Raw genomic sequence first — 26,762 nt, 5'->3', positions numbered from 1 at the left:
GCTGTGAATACTTTAAAACTTAAACACTAACTTCAAAAACAGTGAAAAAAATCAGAAGTTATAACTGTGAAGATTTGAAACATGAAGGTTTAGATTACACACATACCTTGCATTAACTACTTGAATACTAGTTATATGCTAACAGCTATTATGCACATATTATTAATGCTCAGCTGTAGACATATGGGAGAAAACTCTCCTATAAATATTATGAATGTGTGGGATATTATTTCTTCTTAAAGGATGAAACCAATCCCATGTTATCCCTTGTACTAAATACTGTGCATGTCCACATTGTACGTTGAATATAATAATAAATCTACTGTTAAAAGAGAGTATGTAAACTGCACTGATACCTTTAGTCTATGTGCCATGCTCTCTAGCTGACAAATTCATAAGAACTATATTGCCACCCTCCCCATTAGACTCTATTTGCCATACCTGGCATTTTAAAAATGAGACAGGCAGGTAAGAGGTCTATGTCAATTTACACTAACAGGACAAATTTCAAAGGTCTTAACACTATGCCACTCAAATCATGTAAGTTTCTTTGCTAATTTCACAAAGAGCAAGTTTGTGTGCATTGCTGTTAGATGAACAAAATCATGCTGTCAATGTAAGGGATCAATCTCCACACTTAGAGCCTGCAGAACTTGCCCACTGCTAAAGACTGTATAGGGATTAACTGGCACAGCCCACTGTAAATTGGTTTGTTTGTTTGTTTTTAATTTAAACATGTTAACAAGGTGTGAAAGCTTGTATTATTGCTGCCAAAGCTCTGAGAAATGTCCATTGCAAAAATCTATGGACAATTTTTAGAAAGAAGCTTTGAGAAAGTAACAGAGAGATCTTGGTGAGACGGATGTACCAGTAACAGCCTCATGATGCTTCCTTTGGTAGAGGAAGCCACTTAATGGTGATGCATAACAAAGGCAATTTTTTGCATCTGGAAGCAAGTTAAGTTTCACCATATCTCCTCAAATCAGGAAATAGTCTCTAAAACAATACATTTAACCTGAAAAACCACCATGCATCCGAAAGAGAATAATTTCTCATCATGCCAACATTCCATAAGAGCATTCCATACTTTGTGGGTTAATGAAATGTTATTACACTGAAAGATTTTTGCAGCTCCAAAGGAATTTAATGTAACAATTGCAGATACTGAGTTCCTATGCCTTGGAAGGACACAATTTTATACAAGATATATTCAACCAACAGCAATACTCAGTGTAGCAAGTAAAATGCTAGCTACAGCTTGTGTAAATCGTAAGAAACTAAGAGATACTTAATTTCAGAAGGGCACACCTGTGTCTAAATGAAAACATAGAAAAAACATTCTCACAAATATCAGCTGCTATTACATTGTCCTAAAGTATCTTTAGCGTTATAAAAACTGGTGTTACACGAGCAGCTATTACGCAAAACTTGCAAGAAGTGAACATTTCTCATAAGAAGCTTAAAAGACATTAGAGCCTCAGCATCTCTGAAACCTCACTCCAGTTAGACACCTTAGAGAGGAAGGATGCTGATAAAAAGGTCTTGCAAGACCTTAAGATGCTCCCTCAAACCAGAGATCATCTGAATGAATTACTGGTTTGCATTCTAAGATGTATTTTGCCTATGCCTACAACCATAGTTAATATCTTACAAAAAAAAAAAAAATACTGAGAGGACAGCAAAGAGTTCCTAGTCTGAACACCATTACCTGCCATCCCTCGTCTTATTTAAAATTGTGTTGAGATGGAGCGTTTTCTGACAGCGACATGACATGAAGCCGCACACTGCCGCAGCCTGCCTCCCCTCCCGCAGCCGCAGCCCTGCGTCCGTCCCCGCTCCGACAGACCTCGCCGCCCAAGTTTACGGGGAAAGGGGCAGTATGTGGCTTTTAGGTCCTAGGCGAGGTTTACTGCTCGGGCTGTTACGCCAGTCCGGCGGTACGGGAACAGGCTGCCTTCCCTCCTCGACACCAGGTACAGCCGCGCACTCCGCACCCTGCGCCTCACAGCCGCTCACAGCGCGGGGCCGCCGGAGCCGCGTCCCGCCGGCGCCTCTGCCGCACCTGCCCCGCTCGCTCCCACCCACTCCCACAGGCAGCGCCAGGCAGCGCGGAAGGGACAGAACAGAGCCCCGCGGCAGCGCGGTAAGGGCTGAGAGATCTCCGCGGAGCCCCGCGGCAGCGCGGTAAGGGATCTCCGCCTCCCCAGCGGCGTGGAGCGCTGAACCGCGCCGAGCGCTTCGCCTTCCCTGCGCAGGGCGGCCGCGGGGCGGGGAGCCGAGAGCACCCACCGGGGATGGCCAGGTTGGTGAGCGGGGTGCTGTGGAGGCTGGCGGGCAGCGCTGCCATCCAGTCGGCGAAGAGCAGCTCGTTCTTCCCCTGCGACGAAGCCATGCTGCCGCCGCAGCTGTTACCGCCGCCGCCGCTCGCTCCAACTCGCCCAGTCCCGACCACGGCCACCGCCGCTGCCACAGCCCCGCCGAGCCCGGGCCCCGCCCGCCTGGCACCGCCTCTCCCCGCCCCGCCGAGCCCCCGCCACCTCCCCGCGGCGCGGCGTGAGAGCCCTCGGGGCCGGCGGCGAGCGCGGCGCGGCCGGACGGCACCGTCGGGCTGGGCCCGGGCGCTCGGCGGGCGATCCCGCGCCAAGAACCGCGGCGGGCTGGGCAGGGAGCGGCGTCGCGGCCCGGCTCTGGCGGGTCCGCACCACCCCGGCCCCGGGCAGCCCCTGCCCCGGCGCCCGGGGGCCAGCAGCAGATTCCCCCCGGGAGCGCAGGGCTGCCGCCGGCAGGGCGGCTGTGCCCGGGATGGCGCTCGGGGCCCCCGCCGGCGGCTGGTGGCCCTGGGCCTCAGCAGAACCTCGCTGACCTTGGTGATGGCTCGACTGAGTGCCCCGCGCCGGGACCCGACATCTCCCGCAGCCGGCTCCCGGGCAGCTTCATCTGCCCCTGATACGAACGTCTTTTTGTAATGGGTTGTTCACAGGGGAAAAAAACAAAAAAAACAGTGCACCTTAGTTGAACATGCCGTGGAGATCTAATTTTTTGGCGATAAATTTTTATTCTTCTTTGAGGATGATCCGAAGTAATACCTTCGGATGAGTTATCATCTATAGCCTATCTTTGGCGCTTTAGGAAGCATTTGTGTGGCTGCCTCCGGATGGATGAATGAATGAAACTGATAAAGCTCTGTGAGCCATTTCAAACTGTTAGAACAAACCTGGTCTTTTCACCTTCAGTGTTACCCATTTTTGTGAAAGTTCTGTATACGTTTGTAGAAGTTCACAAATATAAACGACATTTATATGTGTCACACATTTTGACAGGTGGAGCTGTCAAAAACAGGGCCTAGAGAGAGCCATAATTGAGACAGGTTCAGTTTATCAGTTCACCTTGAATTCTTATGAGGGTCAGCTGTGGTCCTGTAGCTTGTGTTCTTACTCAAACCCTTCTATAATAACTGGGTTTGGTAATAAAACTTCAGGGAACAACTAATAATAGCCTTCTTTCTGTCTAAAGTTTCCAGAGCAAGTATGATGAGAAACTCTTCCTTTGGCCACAATTTCTTGAAAAGTAAGTGAGTATCTCTGAGGTATTTAAATAAAGAAAATTTTACTGACTCACTTTTTGCAATAGAAATAGCTCTTGAGGTGGGATTTCACTGGGGAAATGTGATCAGATGGTTGACCCTGGGGGAGATGTTGAGTCAGATTTGAACAATACATGAAAAAGGGGAAGGAGAAAACAAACAGCCACCAAGGCCTGTTAGATTTTTGCAGTATTGCATCCTGTGTATGAAGATGCTGATCTGGCCCTTCCAGAATCACTGGTATTAGAAAGGATGAAAAAAGATAATCTGCATTTTGAATATGAAGACATAAACCTCACTTAAATACGGAAGATGTTAGTCATGTAAAGGTGGAAGGTGTTACATTACATCATCTTCAAAGAATGGGAAGAAATTTTTGCAAAAATTCCAAGATTTCTAAAGAATATTCCAGGAGCAATGAATCTTTCTATCAACATGATTAAATCAAATCAGATTTTTTATTTAAGGGGCAAAGTTAGTAATGGATTACACTGGTCACTTGGAAAATTGCTGCAGAACTTTCATCCATTTCACTATGTGGCCTATCTTTTCTGAGAGAAAACTGAAGTATACATCTTTTTGAAAGATTACACATGCTGTTAGTGCTGTTGTTGATCTCTTATGGTATCTGAAGCTTTGGGGATAGCTCAGTGCAAAATAAATACCAGAAAACTGATCGCTTTAAGATGTGTTAATATGTATAACAACATCTAAAATTACCTTCCAGTAGTGCTGAAGACCTGTAAATATGCCTCTCTGTACTGACTAGAAACTTGTTGGCATTTGCTTCTGCAAGCAGCTCAGGCTTTTGTATCTTCTTTTTTTTTTTTTAATGCCCAAAGTAAGATTCTTAATAGTCTGGATTTTAAAACCATGAATACTCTGCTTCATGAAAACTGCCCCACTCTAGCATGTCTCAGACTAGTCATGCTTGAAGAGGTTTGCCTCTGTTTCTAGTGCAATGTAACTGCTAAAATAGCCGGCTTAAAATCTGTCATTGAATGTCTATGAACTTGGGAGTCACGGGCTTATATAATTTGAAGGGAAGTGGGATAGGAAAGGCGACTCTTATGGGACAGAAAGTCAGAAACCTTTATAGATCAAATTAAGAAACACTGACTTAGAAGCTTTGACTTCAAAGAAAAGATTTTTTTTTTTCTAGCTTTTCAGTGGCATGAGACTTCAGCGTTTCTCTGTGTATCTGCTTGGGAGGTGTTTAATAAAAAAGGCAAACCATTTATCTTGATGAAAGACCAGCTTATTGTGGTTTAGTTTGAACCTGTCATTTTACTAATTTTCACTGATTTATAAACAGTGACAGCCTGTAAATCAAAGGCAGAGTATCTATACAAACTTTTATTCCTATTTAAAAACAATAAAAAACCAAACAAAAAAAAAATCACATTTGTGGCCAGATTACTGAAATCCTTACACATAGAAAGTCTGAACGGTTAAAGAAAGTAGATTTCAGGAATTAAATAATTTAAACGCTTAAAACTACCAGGTAAAATGAAAATTAAAAGCAGTGCCAAGATACAGAAAAATACCATCTTTGCTCTCTTATTCACAGCTGTGCTGAGCGCACTGAAGATGCCATGAAGAGATGGAAAATTGAAATTGTGTTATCTGTTCATCATGTATTGTATTCTCTCCAGTCTGCAGTGTGGATGAATAGATACACCTCTGCTTCCATGGAATTGCAAAATAGAGTTATTTGGCCAATAGGAATGTTGCTTCAGCATTCAAAATTAATTACACTGTTAAAAAAGACTTTCTGTTTTTTTTATTCTTCTAAAAAAATTGCATTTTAACAGTATGCATTCACTGTTATGCTTTTTCATTTTAACAATCGCATCTTTTGCTTTTTCATATCTCCTTGTCATCTATTTTAATCATGTGAATAACAAAGGACTAACAGGATCTTTTTTCTGTAAATTACATAAAGTACATTGCACTCTGAAAGGTAAAAGGAAAAAATACTTAATGGGGCACTGTAATTCTGTGACTTTCCTATTATATAGAAAATTTATTTATTTACTTCAAATTTATTGTTAATGAATTCAAATGAGTCTTGGAACTGAAGAATTAGTATTGTTTAAATACTTTAACTTTTTCAGTGGATTCTGCTTCTGAGGTTGGTTTCTTCCTCCTTCTTACTACCCATTTCTATTAATAGAGGTTTTTCAGAAAAAATCCTGGCTGCCATCCCATGTTTGCATCTCTCATGGCTTTGAGTGACTCTATCAGTAACATTTGGGCAGTAAAGCCCTTCCAGTTGTTTGCAGCTGAGTTCGTAATTATATTTTTGTTACTTGGGAGCACAGTGGATTCATTATATTCTGAATTTTGCTCCTTCTCACGGCTAACAGGTATAACAAGTAGGACGAGTACATAAAATCTCAGTGTATTGACTAAATGAAATCATTTATTCAGTAGCCATATGGGTGAACAGAAGTCATGACAGGTATTTTGTTGTAATTTTATACTTTGTCTGGCTACTTTGACAATCCCACCCTTCATTCATTTTCAATCTCTATTTAGCAGTATTTGTCCTGTCAAAACAGATTACAAAATTCCTCAGTAGTCAGAAACGTTGCAAAACCAGGAAAATAGTATTTTCTCCATTTTATGTGAAAGGATAAATCTGTTCCTGATTTTCAAGCAAAAGAAAATGTGGTTTATTCTGTTTTACTCTGATTTGTTATTCTCTACTAAGAAAACTTCAGCATCCTTGCTTGTGCCAGTAATGAATTTGAGAAGAAAATATTTGTCAGGATGCTGCTAATGTTATCTCCCTACTCTCTTGTGGTAAATTACAGTGACTGGGAAGATGATGGGTTAATATAAAGGTATAACACATGTTTTTACTTGCATACTTTGTAGCTAAAGCAAAGACATTATAAAAATATACAGAAAATGAAGTAATTAAAGTAAGACTGCTACAGTGAACCAAATTCTGGAAGCTTTAAATGAACAAGATAAAAGGCAAGTTAGAGTATTTGTATCCAGTCCTCGGGTGGAAATCAGTTTCACCTTAGCTACTTATTTCTGAAGAGTATTTTTCAGGTTTCTGGAAGAAGGTTTGTTTTGTCTTTTTTAGCTTTGTCAAGCAGAATCCTGCTGTGTCTCACTTAAGATGTCTGCATCAAAGCACACCAGTGGCTACTTTTTTACCTGGTTAAAAACAAAAAGGTTCAGTTGTGTTGGCATTACTGAGAAGACTTTGAAAAACCCTGTTTTCTCATAGCCAGTGCTATCAGATCACAGCAAAGTATGGAAATTTGGTACAGGGAAAGGTGAGAAAGAGATTGCTTTTTATTTCTAGGCCAACCTGACAATGCTTAAAAAGCTTTCTGCAGAAGCTCATGAACATTTTGTCATGTATAAGTGTTTCTGAGACTTGAAGGCCCAATATTTGACATGGTTAAGAACTTGCAGAGAAAGCTTGATTCAAGTATTTGAATGTGAGCTCATTCTCTAGGTAGGTAAAACTGTTGTTTTATTGAAAACAAAAGCTAAATGAGATAGTTTAATGGTGGGCTTGCAGCAGGCAGTGCAGAAAGAAGCATAAGTGCTGATCATAATCCTTGTAGCCTCCCAACACAGTATTGACATGGTCACAAATGACTTTATCAATATGAAAATACCTACCTTTAGTTTAAAAAGATGCTTGAAAGACTCAGAAAAACCTCTCCCCTGCTATGTTTTCCAGCCCTGTCAAAAAGGAATGAAAAGTTTTTGAGGCAGTCAGATACCCCCTTGACTGTACTTAGTTTTGTCAGAAAATACAGCCCTTTGCATGAATGGAAAATTTTGAACAGTAAAATCTTCACTAAACAGTAATGATAGATAAAACTTTCCAGAAGGTTGTTTGGATGATGTCTGATTTCCTTTGAGGTTGCAACTAGCATAGACAAATTAGGAATGTTCAAGGCAGGGTAAAAACTTAAAAATGTAAGACCAAACCAAGTGAAATAAATAATTATTTTGATTGACTGTTTCTTGTATTATTGCGTAGTGGTAAATAAAAAGTCTACACATAGAAAAATCAGTGAAAATAGCAAAAATTAAATAGATCAGATTATCAAAAGTGGATAGTGCTTGCAGGATTTTACAGTGGACCAGCAGAAAGAGAAGATGCAATCTGCTTGTATGTGTAAACCACTTAGGATGCAGTTCAGAACTACTATGCACAGTATTTAGAAAAGAGAGAAAAGAGGAAAATAGTATTTCTAAATAGATATTAAAGTACTTTTTAATTTGTCAAGATATGGGAATTAATTACTATAAAAAGAAACACTCAGATTTTACAACTATTTCTTTACCATCAAGATATTTAGAGTGGCATTTTGTAATCTATTCTGGATTTGACAAGGAGCATATATGTACTATTACATAGTTCCCATCTCTTTGCTGTATGATTACTTTTAAAAGAGTAAACATCTGTCAAACAGTTCATGATCTGTAGTAAGTGTTTTTTGAAATATTCTAAAAGAAATGGGAACTGCATTAAATGAGAAAATAATGAAAGCAAATAAATGTATAATGACTGTTTAAGCAATGAATATTAGGCAATAATTAAATATTTTTATTTCTGTGCCTCTTGGAGAATAATTCTAAATCAGTGAGATGATGAAAATACTCCATGGAATTTGGATCGCCTGGATGTAAAACTAGTATCAGTTGGTTAATAGCTGATGCCCCTACTGTGCTTATATTCTAATCCATTGGACATGAAAAGTCTGTTCTGTTTTTAAATAGAAAAGATGATGGATGACACAGAAGACTTTCCAATGGGAGCTGCAGAGTGTTAACAGCAGTCAGTTCTACTCTTGGCAAATAGAGTCATGTTTCATGAAAGATGGAAATCTACATCCTGGATGAGGCTTTCCAAACAAACTCTTGCTCTTTGCATGGTAATGAAGCACTCCTAAAAGGTGGTGGAAATAGTCAGCAGGACTTACAAGATTTTAGCACATGACTCAAATCATTATGCCAGCCACATTTCACAGTCTGCAGTCCGTGCCTGCTGAGTGGATGAGAGGTCATGTTCCTTTTTAATTACACCCATCCCATGATCAGTGAGCAGTGGAGTTGTTTCAGCCTGGCATTTGCAGGTTGGGTAGCACAGGGTGCAAGACAGTGTCTCAACCCCAAACAAAAGGGTGGTGCATTATACTTCTCTAGGGGAACAGGCAAGAAGAGGTTGGCACAAACGCTAGAGAAAGAGAGGTGACAGTTATATCTTTTTCATGGTCTGCTTTTCCCCACTCCACATTGTGATGTGATGGAACATTATGTGTTCATTACTCAAGGTGTAACAACATAAAGCTTCTTACCTGAAACCAGGGATTCTTATTCTTCTAGTGCAAGAAAATAGAGTGAGAGAATAGGAGATAAAACAAGAGAACGGAAAATGTGGGTGGTAACAAAGAAAGGAAAGGAATCCCCCAAAAACATGGAGAAAGTTGGTACACGAAGGTGATTGTATCACCAAGAGCTTAGAAATCAAGTTCTGAGATTCATGTCTGCCTCTGGACATCCATTCTCTGGGACAATGGAGTGGAGGAGCTGGTCTTGTTTTTCCTTTAGAGTGTGTCTTTTCCGCTGCCATCTAACTCCTGGTGTTTCTAGACTCCTCTCCATATCTCTGCTTTGAATTGCTGCCTCATCCCTTGGCCTTCATGGCAAATTAAACTACACACCTAAGACCTTAATTTCATGACTGCATTGTACCTAGTGAACCATACCAAAAATCTGTAAATATTTCTAGCTAGAGATTTGAAATCAGACATCAGTTTCTGAAAGAATTTTCTGCCTTCAGGACTGGGCCCTAATTGCTGTTCATCACGACTTGCTACTTGTTAAAAACAGTTTCATTAAATACAGTGCAGCTCAGGATTATCAAGATAATTAGGTTTGTAATGATCCATATGACGCTGTGTGAATAAAAGATATCTGGATTTCCTAATACGAGTACAATCCCCTTAAGACTAAAATTCATTATTCTTTGCAATATAAACTAAAACATTTTAGCCTCTAGGCCATACAGTATTTTTTCAATTTTCTTGGGGAAAATATTGGGATTATATACACTGAGGAATTAAACAGGATCAGAGGCTTTTCCCCAGGTAGCCAACAGGCACCATAAACCAATGCAAAGGACAGAAGGTGCAGTCCTGCTCTGGCCAGCCTCCTTCATCTATTCATGAGCAGGCAGGAGAGCCTGCAATTTGCCCTCCAATGTGCTGCATGTACTGCACGATTCCAGCAGCTGATAAAAGTTGCAGCTTTAATACATTGCTTCTGACAACCTGACAGTATTTTAGCAGTGTTTTCCCGTTTTAACCATTTTTTACGCTTTTTCATTGCATGCAGTTGCTTAGTAATCAGAGTAATGCCTCCATGCACTGAAGCACCTACTGTGGTTATAGTCTAACAAAGATGGTTTCAGCACCTGCTTTTTGGGATTCAAGACCTTAAAGTCTGGTTGTGTTTTCCTGACATCCTGAGTCCTGTTGAAATATACACATTGGCCAAATTAAAAGTCTTAGGCCATGAACTGAGTCAAATCGGACCCAGGGAAGACAGATCCCAGAAGCACAGCAGAGGGAGGGATGAGGCCATTTGAGATGAGCAGCTGGAGGAAACAACAGTGCTTGCACCCTTGCCAGCAGGACTAGCACGGGGCTGGGAGCATGGCTGTTTCTGCCTTATCCCTGCGATAACCACTGCAAGCACTGTGGGTCATCCATTGTATTTATTTAAGAGAGGAGGATTTCTCATCGAAAGTGGAGTCTAAATTCCAAAGCTCACTTGCAAATCCAGAGCATCACCCTGATGATCAAACAAAGCCCCAGTTCTTCCCATAACAGTGCTGGGCAGCTCCTTTCCTTGACACATAGACTGAACTCACCACATTGCCTCAACATATGTCCGAGTTTTTCTAGTTTTTTTTCAGATACTCAATTTTCCATTTATAAGTTTTAAGGGCAATAGAGAAAAGCAATACTTTATAGAAATAGATATTCTCTGTCCTTTCCACAAACCAACTGCTTTAACATGTGCTTTGCAAGGGCTGGACAGGTCAGAGCATGATTGTGCTATAATGTGCAATGTCTGCTCTTCTTCACGTTGGCTCCAGGCCCTATTGAGATTAGTGGGGTCTCAGCCAGACAAGACAATGAAAAGCAAAAGAATTCTGCAGGAATCTGCACACAGACATACAGACCTCACTGAAATATTCATTCTTGTGTGTGAAGCAACAGATTTCCAATTTCTGCTGCTGTGGAAAACAGAAACTTAATTCAACCAGTGACCATGCTGTTTTCGTCCACCTGGGGGAAATCCAAGGTATTTTCCTCATGGTAATTAACAGCTCTGCAATCTGCCAGTGCCTGCAAAGGCACTGTGAAAGAAGGCTTAGATGGACTTGGAGGAGTGGAAGAAGCTGGGGATGAAAGCCCAGTGTTCAGTTCCATTACTCTTCAGGCTAAAGAAAAAACCTTTCTGAGCAAAACACAGTGGCAGAAGAACATAACAAAGTATTTATTATTGCATTTAATTAGTGCTAGGTTCAATTTGAAGATTGTTAAGTGGCCTTTTGTTTTCACAGGATTTTTTGTCAGTTGAAGGGTGATGTAGCTATGTGTACATCAGCAGATTTTTGAAAGTGTACGTATGTAGTCATGTCAAAATCCAAAAACATATATTTATGAGTAGAAGAAAATGTACATTGATTCTAGGCATGCTGCCCGAAACCCCAAGTAAAACACAAACTAACAGAGTGTCAGTTTATGCGGTGCTTTATTCAGGGCCCGGGGACCTGCGGACTCGCGTCCCAAGTCAGGATCCCACTGGTTCCCTTTTTAGAGGGTTTTTTATACCCTTTTTACAAATGGTTTATGTGCAGAAGTACACATTCTTCTATAGATACATTCACCTTGAAGATAGCATTTTGGCGTCATAAATCTTACATGGTTGCTTATCTTAGGACTGTAGTGTTCTCCCCCTCAATCTCTCTCTTACGCCACTGCCCACCACCAGTACTTTATTTATGTTTATACTTTAACCTTATCACTAACGGTTCTGCATGCTCTCAGCACAGCACATTCCTAAGTTAGTTTCCCAGGGCCTACTCTGGGAACTGCAGTCTTCAAGCCTTAGCATTACTACTACTATTATGGTTTATACACTTTATATTCTAATATTCAGGATTTCTAGTCCATACGGTAACAGGCATAAGCATTCTGTTTGAAATCTCTGGGTGGAAATGATTCAGCAGCAGCTGAATTGTAAAGGTGAAATGCTGAAGTCTCCTTACTCTTATGTTAAGCTTATATCTGAGAAACACAAGCATTGATGTGCTATTCCACAAGTCATTTGAAGGGAAAGAAACACCAAAACTCTGTCCCATTTTTAGAATTCAGTTTTTGGAAGAATTTTCCACTGCTAAAAGTAGTAGTGGGATTTTTGTGAATGGTCTAGTTGATAAATTACTTGAATCACATGCAGACTGAGGAGTCACAGTGGTTAAAATCCTCCCTCCTCTAAAACTGATGGGAGACTCTTTGGCTGAATGTGAGACAGCCAACCTGCATAAGTGCTGTTTCAGCTTTCCCTGCAATGTTACGAGAGTTTTGTACATCATTTTCTTTGCTAAACAGACCAAGTGTTGTGGAAGAAGAAGGAAAAGCAGGAGCTACTTTTTCTATTGCAAATGACAATCAGTTTTGCATTCTGCATCAGTTTTCTTCCCTGGAACCAGATTTTGGAATTCAGGTTAAAATTTTCTTGCATGTGGGGAGAGAGATGTCCTTAAGACATGAAACTAAAGAAAAACTTTGAAACCACACTGCCCCCAGGAAGACCAAAGCCAGGAAGCACGTTTTGAGAAACATGGTTCAAGCACACACACGTGCATTTGGAAACCCATCTGGATGTGGTTCACGACTCACAAAAAGGGGTTTCAACACTCTAAGAGAATACACCTATTAGGCACCACCAGAACTCCCTTTTCCAATGTTTCTTTCTATAAAATATTCTAGAAATTCTCCTTATAGGGAGAAGCTGTTTGAGCAACTTTCAGTAAATTAGAGAAGTTTAGCTGAGATTGGTTTGAAGTGCCACCTTCTTTCTTGTGCATGCTGAAGAACCGTAGGACAAAGAAGAAGGATAATTAAGAAAAATACAAGAGCAAAGGATTTCAGAAGTTGTGTGTATGCCAGCAGTGGGTAAATGGTTTGCTGATTGAAGTATAATGCCTTTGGGAAAAAAAATCCTCACAAAAGTACATTGGTATAATCTGGATGTCCTTTTACTGTGCACCCAGTACTTGAAAAAAAATGAAGTCTTGCTAAATGCAGAAGGAAATTCTGCCATTTCATTTACACGCATTAAAAAAATGTTTGAAAACATTAGTATGAAAAGGCAATGAATCTCTCTGCTAAAACTGTCTGTGCCTGTAAGAGATAAGAGGGCAGGAGGAAGGAGAAAGAACAGTAATTTCTTTTAAATTATTCTTGTAATCCATTTACTTACAGCACAGCACCTACAAAACACCTTGCAATGACTGGGCAGATGTTCTGGCAGAAATAAGTACTCTCACTGTTCCCTCACTTTTCCATTTCCTTGCAATTCACTTTTTTTCTGAAGTAGTGAATTCTTCAGCTCAGGTATTGTTCACAGTGACATACTAATAGGGACCTCTACTCATCAACGCAATAGAAATTATTACCATGAAGGAATTATTAGCATACTAGTATTCATGTGGTTAAACATGCATGTGAAATCTTTGGTGGGCTTTTGCTTTCCAATTCCTACAGCTCAACTTGGTGGCTCCCACAGCTTCAAAGTCCTCTGTGGTGGGGAAACCTTCAGAGCCCACCATGCTAAACCTTCTGCCAGTCATCACAAGGACTGACCGTGCAAAGTCTTGCCCTGCACAAGAGGGGAGGAGTTACTGAGGAAGATTTGTCTCGTTTAACATTTTTGTTTTGCTTCCCATCTTTCCTTTGGGAATATATTCTGGTCAAGCCTATAAAGCCCAGCTCCATTCCAGAATTTTGAAGGCAAAACTTATCAGAAGGATGAACAATGGGCATTTAAGCCTCTGTCATTAAAAGATTTGTAAGAGGGAATAAGTGTTGCTTGTGTTACATCTGATAAAGCTTGGGAAGTGTCAAATATATTTCATAAGTTATGAGGAAAGCTTAGGGGCAGTCTGTGAGGCACAAGCAGTGGCAGCTACAGTAAATTCTGGGGATGAGAATGAGCAGGGCAGGGGATTCCTGGAGTCAGGAACACCCAAACAAGGGCCTAAAAAAGCCATACAAGGAGCTGCTGAGTTCACTTGGCCTGTTCAGCCTGGTGAAGAGGGCAGCTTCCTCACAAGGAGAAGCAGAGGGGCAGGCACTGATCTCTGTTCTGTAACAGAACCCAAGGGAACAGCAGGAAGCTGTGGCAGGAAAGGTTCAGGTTGGGTGTCAGGACAAGGTTCTTCACCTGGAGGGTGGTCAGGCACTGGAACAGCCCCCCAGGGAAGTGGTCACAGCACCAAGCCTGACAGAGCTCAAGAAGTGTTTGAGCAGCACTCTCAGGTGCAATCCTTGGGATGAGGCTGTGCAGGACCAGGAGTTAGACACAAAGATCCTGATGAGTCCCTTCCAACTCAGGAGATTCTGTGGTTCACTGAAGAGCTGAGAGACCCGGAGGCAGCTCTCTCAAGCAGGGCGATGTGTCAAGGTTGTTGCCAAGGGCAACCACGGCAAATTTCAGTGACACAGGACTCTTCTGAGGGGAGCAGGGCAACCATGGCAGATTTCAGTGACACAGGACTCTTCTGAGGGGAGCAGTAACAGTGGTGAGCAGTAACAGCAGGAGAAGAAGCTGGGCAGGAGGACCAAGACAGAACACCTGGTGGTTGAGGTTACATACAGGTCGCTGATCAGTAGGAGCCTGCTGATGAGGCCTTCTTGGTTTGGCTGCAGGGCACATCATCCTCACCACCTCTCATCCTGATGGAAGGGTTCAACCACCTGGGCATCTGCTGGCACAGCAATACAGCCAGCTGTAAGCAATCCAGGACACTCCTGGAGTGTGCAGAGGACCGGGTCCAGGTCCAGGAATTGGCCAGACCAACCGAGGAGAAGCATGGCCAGGCCTGGTGCTCACTGATGGGGAATGAGCTCATTAGAGGGGTTAAGTCTGGACACAGCCTGGGCTGCAGTGACCATGCCCTGGTGGAATTTCTGATCTCATGGAGCATGGGCCTGGCAAGGAGAATGGTCAGGTCCCTGGATGTTAGAAAAGAAAACTTTCACCTATTTAAGGAGTTGGTGAATGAGACCCCTTGGGAAACTGTCCTTAAGGACATGGGGGCTGACCATGCTGGCAGCATTTTAAGGCCACTTTTCTTAGAGAACAGAAGTTCACCATCACGATGTGTAGAAAATCTTGCCACGCAGGCCAGAAAACAGCATGGCTGAGCAAAGATCTGCTCCTCAAATTGAGAAGAAAGAAGAAAATGCACAGCCAGTGGAGGAAGGACAGCTGACTTGGGGAGAGTACTGGGATATGGTTCAGATATGTAGAGACAGCATGAGGAAAGCCAAGGCACAGATGGAACTGGGCTTGGCAAGATATGTGAAGAATAACAAGAAGGATCTCTATTAAGGATATAGATAAGAATAGAAAGGCCAAGGAGGTAATGGTTCCTTATAAGTGAGAATGGAGAACTGGTAACAACAGATAACAGAGAAAGCTGAAGTACTCAATGAGTTACTCCCCTCAGTCTTCACTGGTTTGTAGTCAGCTTACCACTTCTCTCAAGATCTTGAACTTTAGGTGGGAGCTGGAGGACTGAAGCAAAGAGCAGGTCCTGCACCACTTGATGAAACTGAACAACCACAAGTCTGTGGAATCTGACAACGTGTATCTCAGGAAAATCACATCCCTGAGGGGAACTGAGTGCTTTTGTTGCCAAACATTTCCCATCATATTTGAAAAGTGATGGCAGTGAGGCCAAGTACCTGGTGACTATGAAAAGGGAAACATTGCTCTATTTTTAAGAAAAGAAGTAAGGAAGGTGTGGGGCAATGCAAACCGCTTAGCCTGACCTCTTTACCTGGGAAGATAATGTTCCAGATCCTCAGGACTGTTAAATCACTTACAAGACAAGGATGTGATCTGAGACAAACAGCATGGCCTTATAAAGGGCAGATCATGCCTGACACTCTGCTGACTTTCTATGATAGAGTGACTGCAAGAGCCAACAGCTCCCAAGCAGTACAATTTGATGCACGTCAGTGCTGTGAGTGAGCAAGCAGGCAGCTAAATCCTGATCTGAATTCCTAACTCTTCTGCTCCATGGTCGTCCTAGTCATGGAGTGTACAGAGTAGAAGACAACTGTAGTTCAATACAAAAATAGAACACAATTTTGTCTTGCCCAGTAATTAATTTTTTGCATTACCTCTGTCTTACTTGCAAGTAACAGTATTCTGGGTCCACCATTATTTTTCAGTGATTTTGGTAGTCTTTGAATGTCAGCTGGAGTCTGCAGCCTGTAGTGCAAGTAGGGGCATTAAAGGTGAGGCTCTACACAGAGCGTACCACACAGTCTGTGATACAGCAGAGTAGCTGTAAACTAATTAACAATTCACTTTTCATTTCCACCTTGTGAGAAAACTGGTAAGGAGAGAAGATATTCTGGGTGATATTTGGGGTAAAACGTAACAAATGGGTGATGTGGAAGGACAAGATGCTTTCAAGTAAGACATTGGTGTTGTTGGCACCACGGCAGAAAGGATTTTTCTCCTTTTATTTTCAGTTCATCATAGTAAGAAAAACAATATAATGAGAAATGGCACAGCCATAGAAAATACTCGGTATAAGCTCTTATAGAAAAGTGTAATACAGAACAGGATGAGAAAAGCAATAGGCAAGCTTCTGGCATGTTACCCTCATAACCTTCAGCATCATTACAAGAGACTCTTTAGATTTTCCAGTGCATTTTGTAACAGACATTAGATGCTTGAGCCCAAATTTGATGGTTGGAATTGACTTTATTTTTGAAACTGTTATTAGGACCAACTTTGGTGTAAAGCAGTATAATTTGTGACACTAGTAGCAGGACGTACTGCTGTATGTCCTTCTTGGTAGGGTGTGCTACCTGGCCCTGTGCCACTCAGGGCTGTGGGATATCCGCCGGGATCGATGAGATCGTCTGCTCATCTCCCACGATTCCCTGGAGGAATCCCACTGTTCCCGCTGGCGCTGCTCACTCCTCCCCAGGCGGACCGAGACATTCTGTTCATGTCCTGCAGCTCGGTCCCAATCTCGAGAAGTTTCAGAAGCCCTGTCCCGAACCCTGCTGTGCCGCCATCTCCTGCTGCTTGAGGGGTCATAACTCTGGGCCTGCTGAGCCCTGCTGTCATCATCATAGTTCCTCCTCCGGGACCTGCTTCGGCCCCTTTCCCAGTCTCTGGCGCGGCTACTGCCACGCTCTTCCCTGGAAGATCTGCGGTGCCGGTGGCCTGCGGAAGGATGCTGCCTCCTTTCTGCAGAGTGGTGACGATCTCTCCTTCCTTCATTACATCTGGCCGAGCTGGTGTCGTGCCCTATGGAGTACACCTCATAGTTATTGTCTCCCACCCTGCGGAGGAGGTGTTGGAAAGGCTCCCGGCAGACTGGGCACACAGCTCTGTTGAGGGACCATTCCAGTATGCAAGGAAAGCAGAAAGCATGGCTGCACCAGCTCACGGAGACTTGGTTGTTAATGACATCCAAGCAGATTGGGCACATTTGGTTCTCTGAGCTGTGTAGAGACTCAGCCTGGAGCACCTGATTGTTGCTGGCAATAGAGGAAGAGGTGCCACCTTCTGCCAAGCCCTTCTGCAACGCCATCTGGCACTGCAAACCAAAGAGATGCGAGGCTCCTGACCTGCCCTGGAGACACAATCCAGAGATGCAGTCTGCAGACAGCAGCCAAACTGTCCACAGCAAGCACTGAAGAGCTGCCCATTCTACCTCGAGGCTGTGCTTGAGCTGCCACAAAGGCCAGGGACTATCCTGGGGCAGACAAGTGACACCAGAGGTGTCTCTGCATGTGACAGTTCTCAGGGCAGGGTGATGACTGACCTCTCTGACATGCGCAAGCGGGAATTGTGAAGGTGTAAAAGCAGTTTCTGGTCTCTCAGCAACAGCAGCTGAATCCCAGGAATATGGCAGGTTGGGAACAGCTCCCCAGGTCCTGCTGCTATTGCTGCACAGGAAATCCTCTCTATGCCCTCAGAAGGCAGCCAACGGGATGGGGGTACATTCTCACCCCGCCTGCCAATGTCTATCCTCATTGGAGGAGGGCTGGCATTCGCAGCCCCTTCCAGGCTGCCCCACACTGCAAAAGGGATTGATGTCACATATGTCACAATGACTTTCTGATGACACCACAGGGCTTTCAGGAACTACACACAGAACATACAAGCTCTAGCCTCAGGGACGAAAAGCTTCCCAGGTAGCTTGTCCGACTAGGCTGCCTTGCTATCAAGCAGTATCCCCTTTCTATATTTTTTTATATAAAGTCACAGGTTTTACCATTCATACCCAGCACTATATACTGATTTAGGAATAAATCAGCTCAAGGTGTTTTTTCTAGCTTCTGCCTTCTAGCCTGTTATCCTCCTAACCTTGGTCACCCTTACATGGGTCTCTAGATTTTGGGATGTCTTTTCTAATGGAGAAGAGATTCTATTGTCCAAGCTTGATGGTTGGAATTGACTTTATTTTTGGAATTGTTAGCAGGACCAACTTTGGTGTAAAATAGTATAATTTGTGACACAAGTAGCAGGACATACTACATAGTAGCAGTACCCTTCTTGGTAGGATGTTCTGCCTTTCTCTGTGCTGCTCAGGGCTGTGGGATGTCCACTGGGATCAACGAGATTATCTGCTTGCCACCCACGATTCCCTGGAGGAATCCCATTGTGCCTGCTGGCAGTGCTCACTCCTCCCTGAGAAGTTGGAGGCATCCTATTCAGGCCTTGCATGTTGTTCCTCATTGTGATCCCTTCTCCTTTGCTCTTCTCTCTGTATTTCTTGCCAAGCACTGTGGGACCTCCTCCAAGATCGTCTGCTCATTGCCTGCGATTCCCTGGAGGAATCCCATTGTTCCCGCTGGCGCTGCTCACTCCTCCCCAGGCGGACCGAGACATTCTGTTCACGTCCTGCAGCTCGGTCCCAATCTCGAGAAGTTTCAGAAGCCCTGTCCCGAACCCTGCTGTGCCGCCATCTCCTGCTGCTTGAGGGGTCATAACTCTGGGCCTGCTGAGCCCTGCTGTCATCATCATAGTTCCTCCTCCGGGACCTGCTTCGGCCCCTTTCCCAGTCTCTGGCGCGGCTACTGCCACGCTCTTCCCTGGAAGATCTGCGGTGCCGGTGGCCTGTGGAAGGATGCTGCCTCCTTTCTGCAGAGTGGCGACGATCTCTCCTTCCTTCATTACATCTGGCCGAGCTGGTGTCGTGCCCTATGGAGTACACCTCATAGTTATTGTCTCCCACCCTGCGGAAGAGGTATTGGAAAGGCTCCCGGCAGATTGGGCAAACAGGTCTGATGCGGGACCATTCCAGTATGCAAGGAAAGCAGAAAGCATGGCTGCACCAGCTCACAGAGGTTTCCTCCTCAATGTTGTCCAAGCAGATTGGGCACTCAAAAGCTCTTTGAGGGATATCCAGGGGCAACTGGTTATTGGCAGTAGAGGAAGAGGTGCCACCTTCTGCCAAGCCCTTCTGCAACGCCATCTGGCACTGCAAACCAAAGAGATGCGAGGCTCCTGACCTGCCCTGGAGACACAATCCAGAGATGCAGTCTGCAGACAGCAGCCAAACTGTCCACAGCAAGCACTGAAGAGCTGCCCATTCTACCTCGAGGCTGTGCTTGAGCTGCCACAAAGGCCAGGGACTATCCTGGGGCAGACAAGTGACACCAGAGGTGTCTCTGCATGTGACAGCTCTCAGGGCAGGGTGGTGACTGACCTCTCTGACATGTGCAAGCAGGAATTGTGAAGGTGTAAAAGCAGTTTCTGGTCTCTCAGCAACAGCAGCTGAAGCCGTGGAGTGCATCAGGTTGGGACCAGCTCCCCAGGTCCTGCCTCTATCGCCACATAACAAATCCCCCCTCATGTATAGATTTCCCCAGTGGAGGAGCAGACATTCTGACCTTTCAGGGCTGCTCCACACTGCAAAAGGGATAGATGTCCACATGTCACAATGACTTTCTGATGACACCACAGGGTTTTTCAGGAACTACACATAGGACACACAAGCTCTGGCCCCAGGGAACAGAAAGTTCCCATATTCACTGGGCTGCCTTTCTATCAGGCAGAATCCCCTTGCTCTATTTTTTATATAAAGTCACAGGCTTCACCATTCATACTCAGTACTATGTTTTGTTAGAAATAAACCATTTGAGGCATTTCTTACTCTGCTGGCTTTGCAAGTCTGGTTCAAGTCCTTCTGCTCAGCACTGGGGAAGTCCCACCTGGAATACTGTGTCCATTTTGGGACACCCCCTCGGGGGAGAGAGGTGGACATTCGGGAAAGCAACAGAGAAAGTTCTCAAGGAGAAGAAGGAACTAGAGCATCTCCCCTGTTAGGAAGGGCTGAAAGTGCTGCCTACAGACTCCTCAACCTGAAAAAGACTCTGAAGGAGGTAATTTTTCAAGCTATATACATACAGGATGCAGAGAAGACTGAGCCAGGCTCTTTTAAGGGATACCCAATGGCAACAGGCACAAAGCAAAACACTGCAAAGCAAAAACCTTCCCTTTGAACATCAGGAAACCTTTTTTGCTGTCACAGTGACTGAGCAGTGACAGATGTAGCCCAAGACGCTCATGGGATCTCCTTCCTTAGAGAAACTCAGAAGCTGTGTGACTGTGATCCCTGACCACCATCTTTCGGTGGCTCTGCTTGAGCATGGGAGGTTCGACCAGTTGACCGCTGGTGGTCCTTTTTCACCTCATCCATACTGAGATGATTCTGTGACTCAAAGCACACTTGTGCAAGCCAAGAAAGCATGTTGGGGTTGCCTGACATGTGAAGACTTTAATGCTTCTTTTTTATCATGAAGAGTCATCATGTTTGCCTTGTAAAAGTCAATCATCCATGAATCTGTGACTTTTTGCCTCTGGGGGCTTTATCACTGCACAGAAAACTAACAAACAAATTGAAAGTGTGAGGGCTGTATAGGGTTAAACATCTCCCTAAAGATACTGGTATGCTTTCACAGCATGTGTTGCACATGACCATAGTTTTCCCAGGTGCTTTTCAAGTCAAAGTTTACAACTAATTCAACCCTCTGCATGTCAGTGCTGTGCGGGAGAAAGTGGGCAACTTGATTCTGATGTGAATTTCTTGATGGCAGCATCCTCATCCTTCTGATCTGTGATAGTCCTAGTCAAAGAGTGACACAAAGAGAGTATACAGTCAAGCACAACTGTTGTTCAGTACAAAAATTGAATACAGTTTGTATTAAATCAAATTTTGGATTACCTCTACTTTTGACAAAGCTCCTCTTCATACCACTCCCAGTAAGACTGTTGAAACCTTATCTCCACACACTTCCAAACTGACCCCTGTGTAATCAAAGATGTAGACCAAAAAAAGTGCTATTTAGGCCTTCATGGTCCCCCAACAAGTGGAATTATCAGCACAGATTAATATCTGCAATTAAACCTGCCTACTCATCATTCCTGAGTACACCTTACACAGGATGGTTTTTGTTGTGGAATAACCCTCACCTCTCCAAAATTATCAAGGAGAGATGTGATTGGTATTCTGGGGACAGCATTAGGACTATTATAGAGCATGAATGCTGAAGTCCTAGTAAACGAAATAAACTCAGTACCAAGTGTTTTATACCAATTGAAACCAATTGCTCTCATCAGGTATATTACCTCAATGGGAAAGGATTGATGAAAAGGATTGCCAGCTTATATAATGGCTATTCTAGGTACTACCTGTACCAATACCTATTAGTTGTATCCAAACTCAATTGTGGATACAACTTCCTGCAGCAACAATTATAAGGGAAGGCAATGTACCTTGCCCACTGAAATTCTTAAAGTAATCTGGGATAATGCAAATACATTTCAAAGAGAATTTCCATTTTGGTGGCATCTAGTTAATTTCACCTACCCAATACATCACATACCCAATCGTCACACTGTGGAATTAGTCTCTATCTGATGTAGCACAGAGTATGGGTCCAGCAAAATGGGAACAAATAACAAACCATGTTGATGCATGTGTTGCATGGGAACAACAAACATTTATTGGTGGAAGTAACACCATTAAGGCATCAAGACATTTATCTTGACACTGAACAAAATGTTTGTCAGTTTGAAATCCATCCTGACGAAACCCTTAGAACTGTCCTTATACACATTGGAAAGGGATGTGTTTGTGTGAGAATTATTCCTGATTCCATATTGAGAGACAACATCTCCACAGAAACAAACAAACAAATATCTGCGTTCATAATTTTACCTAAATTAGATGATTCTGTCACAACCCACAAATTGCTGCAATTTAGCTACATATCTTGTCAAGATTTATTGCTCACCCCCATTTGAATGAACCTTGCAGTGGTGAAGAAACTACTGCAGCACGACGTGTGCTGGCTGCTGGAACGCATCTGAAGCAATGCACAATGGACACAGAACTTAATCACCCTTCATCCTGGTATAGAAGAGCTACACCATACCTTGGAAAGAACAAAGATTAATATCATTAGTGGGACATTTTGTTCAGCTGGACACCACCAACAGTGGGAATTCTAAATCTAATGTTGCACACTATCAATAATTTTGTTGTTTTCTGTCATGCCAAGCTTATTGTTAAATATTGTTTTATATATTAGAGTTTGCATACTAGCACTATTGCATGCATCTCCTCACATAATATTGTTCTGTCACGTTCCAAAAGGTCTTTAGAAAACAAATCTTGGTAAAGTGATCAAAATTTCCCTTCAGTTTATAATTGGAGCATAATGTATCTCTGCTTACCACCACAGAGGCAAGAGGGTGACCACACCATCATTCACTGAAGCAAGGGAAGGATTGACTCAAGGATTGTGCTAGTGCTGGAGGGAAACAGGTCTCAGAGTGACAGACCAATCCCTACCAGCCTTCCTAGCCTTCCCAGGTGCCCTAAAACAATTGGTATAAGGCTCTGAAACTTGAGGGGCGGGCAAATTACACAGTGGATTAAGATCCATCCAGGGAAGGATCAGTGAACCCCATGCATTACAACTGTTTCAAGTTCAATTTTTGCTAAAGTCAACTTTTTAGTAGCAAAAACTGCGTTTTTCCTTCATATGGAACTCCATCAGCATTAGGGTGAGCAGCAGGCACTGCTCTGCAATTTTAAAAGCCTTCCAAAAAGTTTATGGAGTTTTTATGCCCCAAATCCAGACTGTGTCTAATTATTTTCCTCAATCAGACAACCTGTTCAAATTCTATGCTTCCAGTGATCACATCCAGAAGAATGAAAATTCAGTATTTTTTCCCCAGGGAAGCTGTTACTGATGTGCATTACATAGTTTCCTTTTTTCCTTTTGTTAAATTAAAGCAATATTTTAAGTATCATGAATATAAATTTCTTTTTCCTCGCTTACTACTTGGTCTGAAGAAAAAACAGGAGATGGTCTTATTTCCTTAGCAACAGAGTCAGGTGTGATTTATGCCACTGTGTGTTCCTGCAGCTGTCTCCAAGCAACAAAACAAACTGCAATGCCAACTCTTGTAGGCACAATGTATGGAGGGGGCTGAGGGAAAACTTTGGAGCCCTATCCCTGGCATCAAACAGGAGGAAAGACTGAACAGACATGGAGGTTTCCTAGAAAAAAAGCATATTCTAAACATATCAGTTCAGCCTGACAAATGCTCAGTATGCAAAGAGGAATCTATTTTAAATCAGTAAGTGTTTAGGGGACAGATGTAGATGTGTCTTAACATTTTACCAAGGTTTTACCGTAGCTTATGAAAGTGGTACCACTGTGTTTGCTGTCTCTGAGCTCAGAGGAGATTTCTCAGAGTCTGCACAGCAAGAGCTCTCGTGAAAAACAGAGTAATTGGATGGAAAAAAAAATTAGTAATAATTCACTGTTAAAGTAGTTGCCAAAATTTGCCAAATTTAATTTGCCATTTCAAAGCTGTTTCCTCTTTGAAGTCAAGAGGCTTGCATCTACAATTGTATCATGTTGGCAAACACTGTGTCTCTAAATAACAACTTTAAAGCTAGTGAGGCTTGCCAAATGCAATCATGACAGATAACACTGTTTTCCTGAAAAAAATTACAGTTTTCGTTAAGGTGAAATTTGCTTTGGAATCTGAGGTTTTATGAGCAAAAGCTGCAGTTTGTGCATCAGCCTCCGGAAGCCAATACCTTTTAGGTGCTTGTCAGGTGAAGAGCTGTGGGTGAAAACCGGAAAGCAAGCAACCCTCTCTTGTGCAAACATTTCATCCCCACTGCCATCTTACTCATACTGGAAGTCCATAAAACCTCTGAAATTCTGGGATTTCCCCAGTGCTCAAGGCAGTGCGCCCATGTTTCACACCCCTGGGCACATGCTGTCTGTGCCAGCCAGGATGCAGAGGAAGAGTGGGCAGAGAGCATCACCCCTCCCTGGAGTTTCCCTGCCATGTCAGTGTGAACTTATTGTTTTCTTTCAGCCTTTGCAAAATGGAAAATACCCACAGGCCAGGGCCCTTCACTTGTTGTTGGATCCAGCACTGGCACCCATGGCTTACAATACCAGCAAGCAGAGGGGAAAGACTGTAAAAACCACTAGACCAGCCCTCGTTTTTAGGGATCAGCTTCAAAATGGCATGAAGATCTCTTGAGAGCCAGGTTGCTGGGGCCAGGTTTGTATCACTACTGGCAGCGCTGGTTCACCCCAGCCTGGTAACCAATTAACCACAGTTTCTGCCTTTCCCAGGCAGAAATCCATTTAACGTCATACTTCAGACTTTCAAGTTTTCAATTCCTGAGCTTCTACCTAAGCAGTTGTGCTCTGGAGCTAACCTGCCTCATTTCAGCACATGAGGCAATAGCCACCTTGCCTTGTACTTGTGAAAATTGCTTGGGTTTTTTTCAGTATGTTTGTGCCAAATGGTTTCCTCTTTTTTTGTTGTTGGGGTATTTTTGTCTTGTTTTTTTCTGTTTGTTTTTTTGGGGGGCCTCATCCTTTAGGAAAAGGAACAGCAGTCTTACAGCAGAACATTTGGAGCATTTCCTACTTTTTAGATCATCCCCTTTACTTCATATATTTGTCCTGAATTTAAATGTCATGTTTCTGTAGACCTCCTCTAGACGAGCTCTCACTGAAGAATTTTTATGATACTCTACCAAAATTCTCATCATCTGGCAGCTGTTTCTTAATTTAAAAGCAGCATAAAGCTGTAATGCATAATGTTGATTTTTTTTTTTTAATAACATTTTGACCTGAAGTGATAGATTGTATAAGCCTGGATTTATGCTGAATATTGGATGAAAAAAAAACATAAGGATTTGGTAGCTATCTGCACATAACACTCCCTTTGACACTACTTCTGTAGATCAGATCTCACTGCAAGTTTCAATATTTAAAAAGAAAATATACTACATCTTTGAGACAAGATGCAGTACCAAAGTCAGGCTTGTTCTCCCATTCCTCTTTTTACCCAATATAATCAAACACAGAATTTTACATCAAAAAGCAATCCCTGGGAGCTTCAAGAAATGCTAACTGGCCCTATCACTAAAAAATAGTAAACATGATTTCTTTTATGAGCTACAGAAGAATTTTAATCATATGAATAGTATCAGCAAATCTGTGTGACTCCTCCATGTCTAGTGCTGTCAATAAGCTCAAATAACTTTTTCTTTAATTTGAGATGCATATTCTGATTCAGTTTTATACCATGCACCTGTCTCCCACTGTCTATGGTGAGGCAGGCTGCTTCCCATTGTAAAATGGCACAAGGTGAAATAATTGAGTAGCTGATTCTCTCTACAACACAAGGAAAAGCTACCAAGTCTCCCAAATGGTCCCCAAAATGTCTTTAGGTTCTTCAAGAAAAGTGAGAAATATGAATGTCCCTCTTGAATAAATAAGTACATTGACATGAATAAGGCTTTCTGGTATAAAACCTCTTCAAAAGGACAACCAGACGTGGAAAATGCAAACCCATTTCAGATGTTTTAATACTTATCTGCTTATTATTTATATACGTATTTTTACAAAATTTTATAAGCATTTAATATGAAGTTTGAAAGTATCAATATAGAAAAAAAACTCTCTTCTATAGTTTCCATGGATTGCAGTTTCTTGTACTTAAAAGAACTTAAAAAGCGCTTCAAGACACCCAATTTTTGGTTTGGATGGTTGGTGGGGTTTTTTTGCTTTGATAGTCCCTCCTGCAGTATTATTTACAGGACGAGTTAGAAGTGTCAAAATTTTTATTATTCATCAGCAGGTTATCCTTTTCATTAGCTATTATGTCTCATGTGCACTTGTTTGCATCTAGGAAGCTCATTTAAAATGGCATGTCTTTGTTTTTGTTCATTATTTTAATTAAAACAGGCACCCTGCGATTGTTAGAGCTAAGTTTTTATCTTAATATTTTACCCTTTCGTTTATTCATAAATACAAATTTCTTCAGTGTCCTAGTGAGGCTTTTCAGTGTATGTTTAGTGCCGCATATCCAGAAGTCTGACTATGGGATAATAAAAGACTGATTTCTACACTGCCTTATACCAGTCCTTGTAAACTAATTAAATTTAGAGATGAAACAGCCTGTCAGCAAGTCTGCATGTTGCAGTTCTCTTAGAAGAGTCCGAGGTTGTCTTTTCCATCAGAATGCTGCAATACCACCTCAGTTCTAGGAGCAAGTTGGTGCAAGAGAGTAATGACTAAATCCACCATCTGAGAAGCCTGGGAGGAAGATGAGTGTAAAGCAACCCAGACACAGCCACGAGGTCTGTAGGGAAATTGTGGCCCACAAGTCTGGGCAGCAGCATCAGGGGAGCCAAGCACAAGCCAGCAACTCCAGACTGGTGGATGCCCACTCAAAAAAACATGTTCTCCATGTTCTCCATATCCTCCTCTCTCCTCTCCCCTCCCCTTCTCACCTCAAAACTCCT

The 26,762-nt window shown here is 42.7% G+C and overlaps 2 protein-coding genes, 1 long non-coding RNA gene and 1 pseudogene across 3 annotated transcripts in view; 1 reads left to right on the top strand and 3 right to left on the bottom strand.

The window, feature by feature from the left end:
* Positions 1–2,437, bottom strand: part of PLCXD3 (phosphatidylinositol specific phospholipase C X domain containing 3) — a 78,851-nt gene extending 76,414 nt beyond the window's left edge. Inside the window, exon 1 of the mRNA XM_014875571.2 lies at positions 2,290–2,437. Within this exon, the coding sequence (XP_014731057.1) occupies positions 2,290–2,392 (103 nt within the window). The 5' untranslated portion in view covers positions 2,393–2,437. The remainder of the gene's footprint in view (positions 1–2,289) is intronic.
* A 448-nt stretch (positions 2,438–2,885) lies between these two features.
* LOC148219903 (uncharacterized) overlaps positions 2,886–26,762 on the top strand; it is a 40,839-nt gene continuing 16,962 nt past the window's right edge. Inside the window, exons 1-2 of the long non-coding RNA XR_015799521.1 lie at positions 2,886–3,567; positions 5,154–8,499. This is a non-coding gene — a long non-coding RNA (uncharacterized LOC148219903). The remainder of the gene's footprint in view (positions 3,568–5,153; positions 8,500–26,762) is intronic.
* On the bottom strand, positions 16,418–18,063 carry LOC148219905 (uncharacterized). Its single transcript, XM_088156226.1, has one exon. It carries the CDS (start codon positions 17,484–17,486, stop codon positions 16,749–16,751), a length of 738 nt encoding a protein of 245 aa, XP_088012352.1. The 5' UTR covers positions 17,487–18,063; the 3' UTR covers positions 16,418–16,748.
* LOC148219904 (uncharacterized) lies at positions 18,075–20,235 on the bottom strand (annotated as a pseudogene).

This window comes from Sturnus vulgaris, chromosome Z (genome assembly GCF_052056855.1).
Source record: "Sturnus vulgaris isolate bStuVul1 chromosome Z, bStuVul1.hap1, whole genome shotgun sequence".
In the NCBI taxonomy this organism is placed as follows: Eukaryota; Metazoa; Chordata; class Aves; order Passeriformes; family Sturnidae; genus Sturnus; species Sturnus vulgaris.
The sequence above is the reverse complement of the archived record's forward strand: the minus strand, read 5'-3'. Positions and strand labels throughout refer to the sequence as shown.

Coding starts and splice junctions, on each gene's coding strand:
- LOC148219905 (XM_088156226.1), bottom strand. CDS start 17,486: ATGGCGTTGCAGAAGGGCTTGGCAGAAGGTGGCACCTCTTCCTCTATT.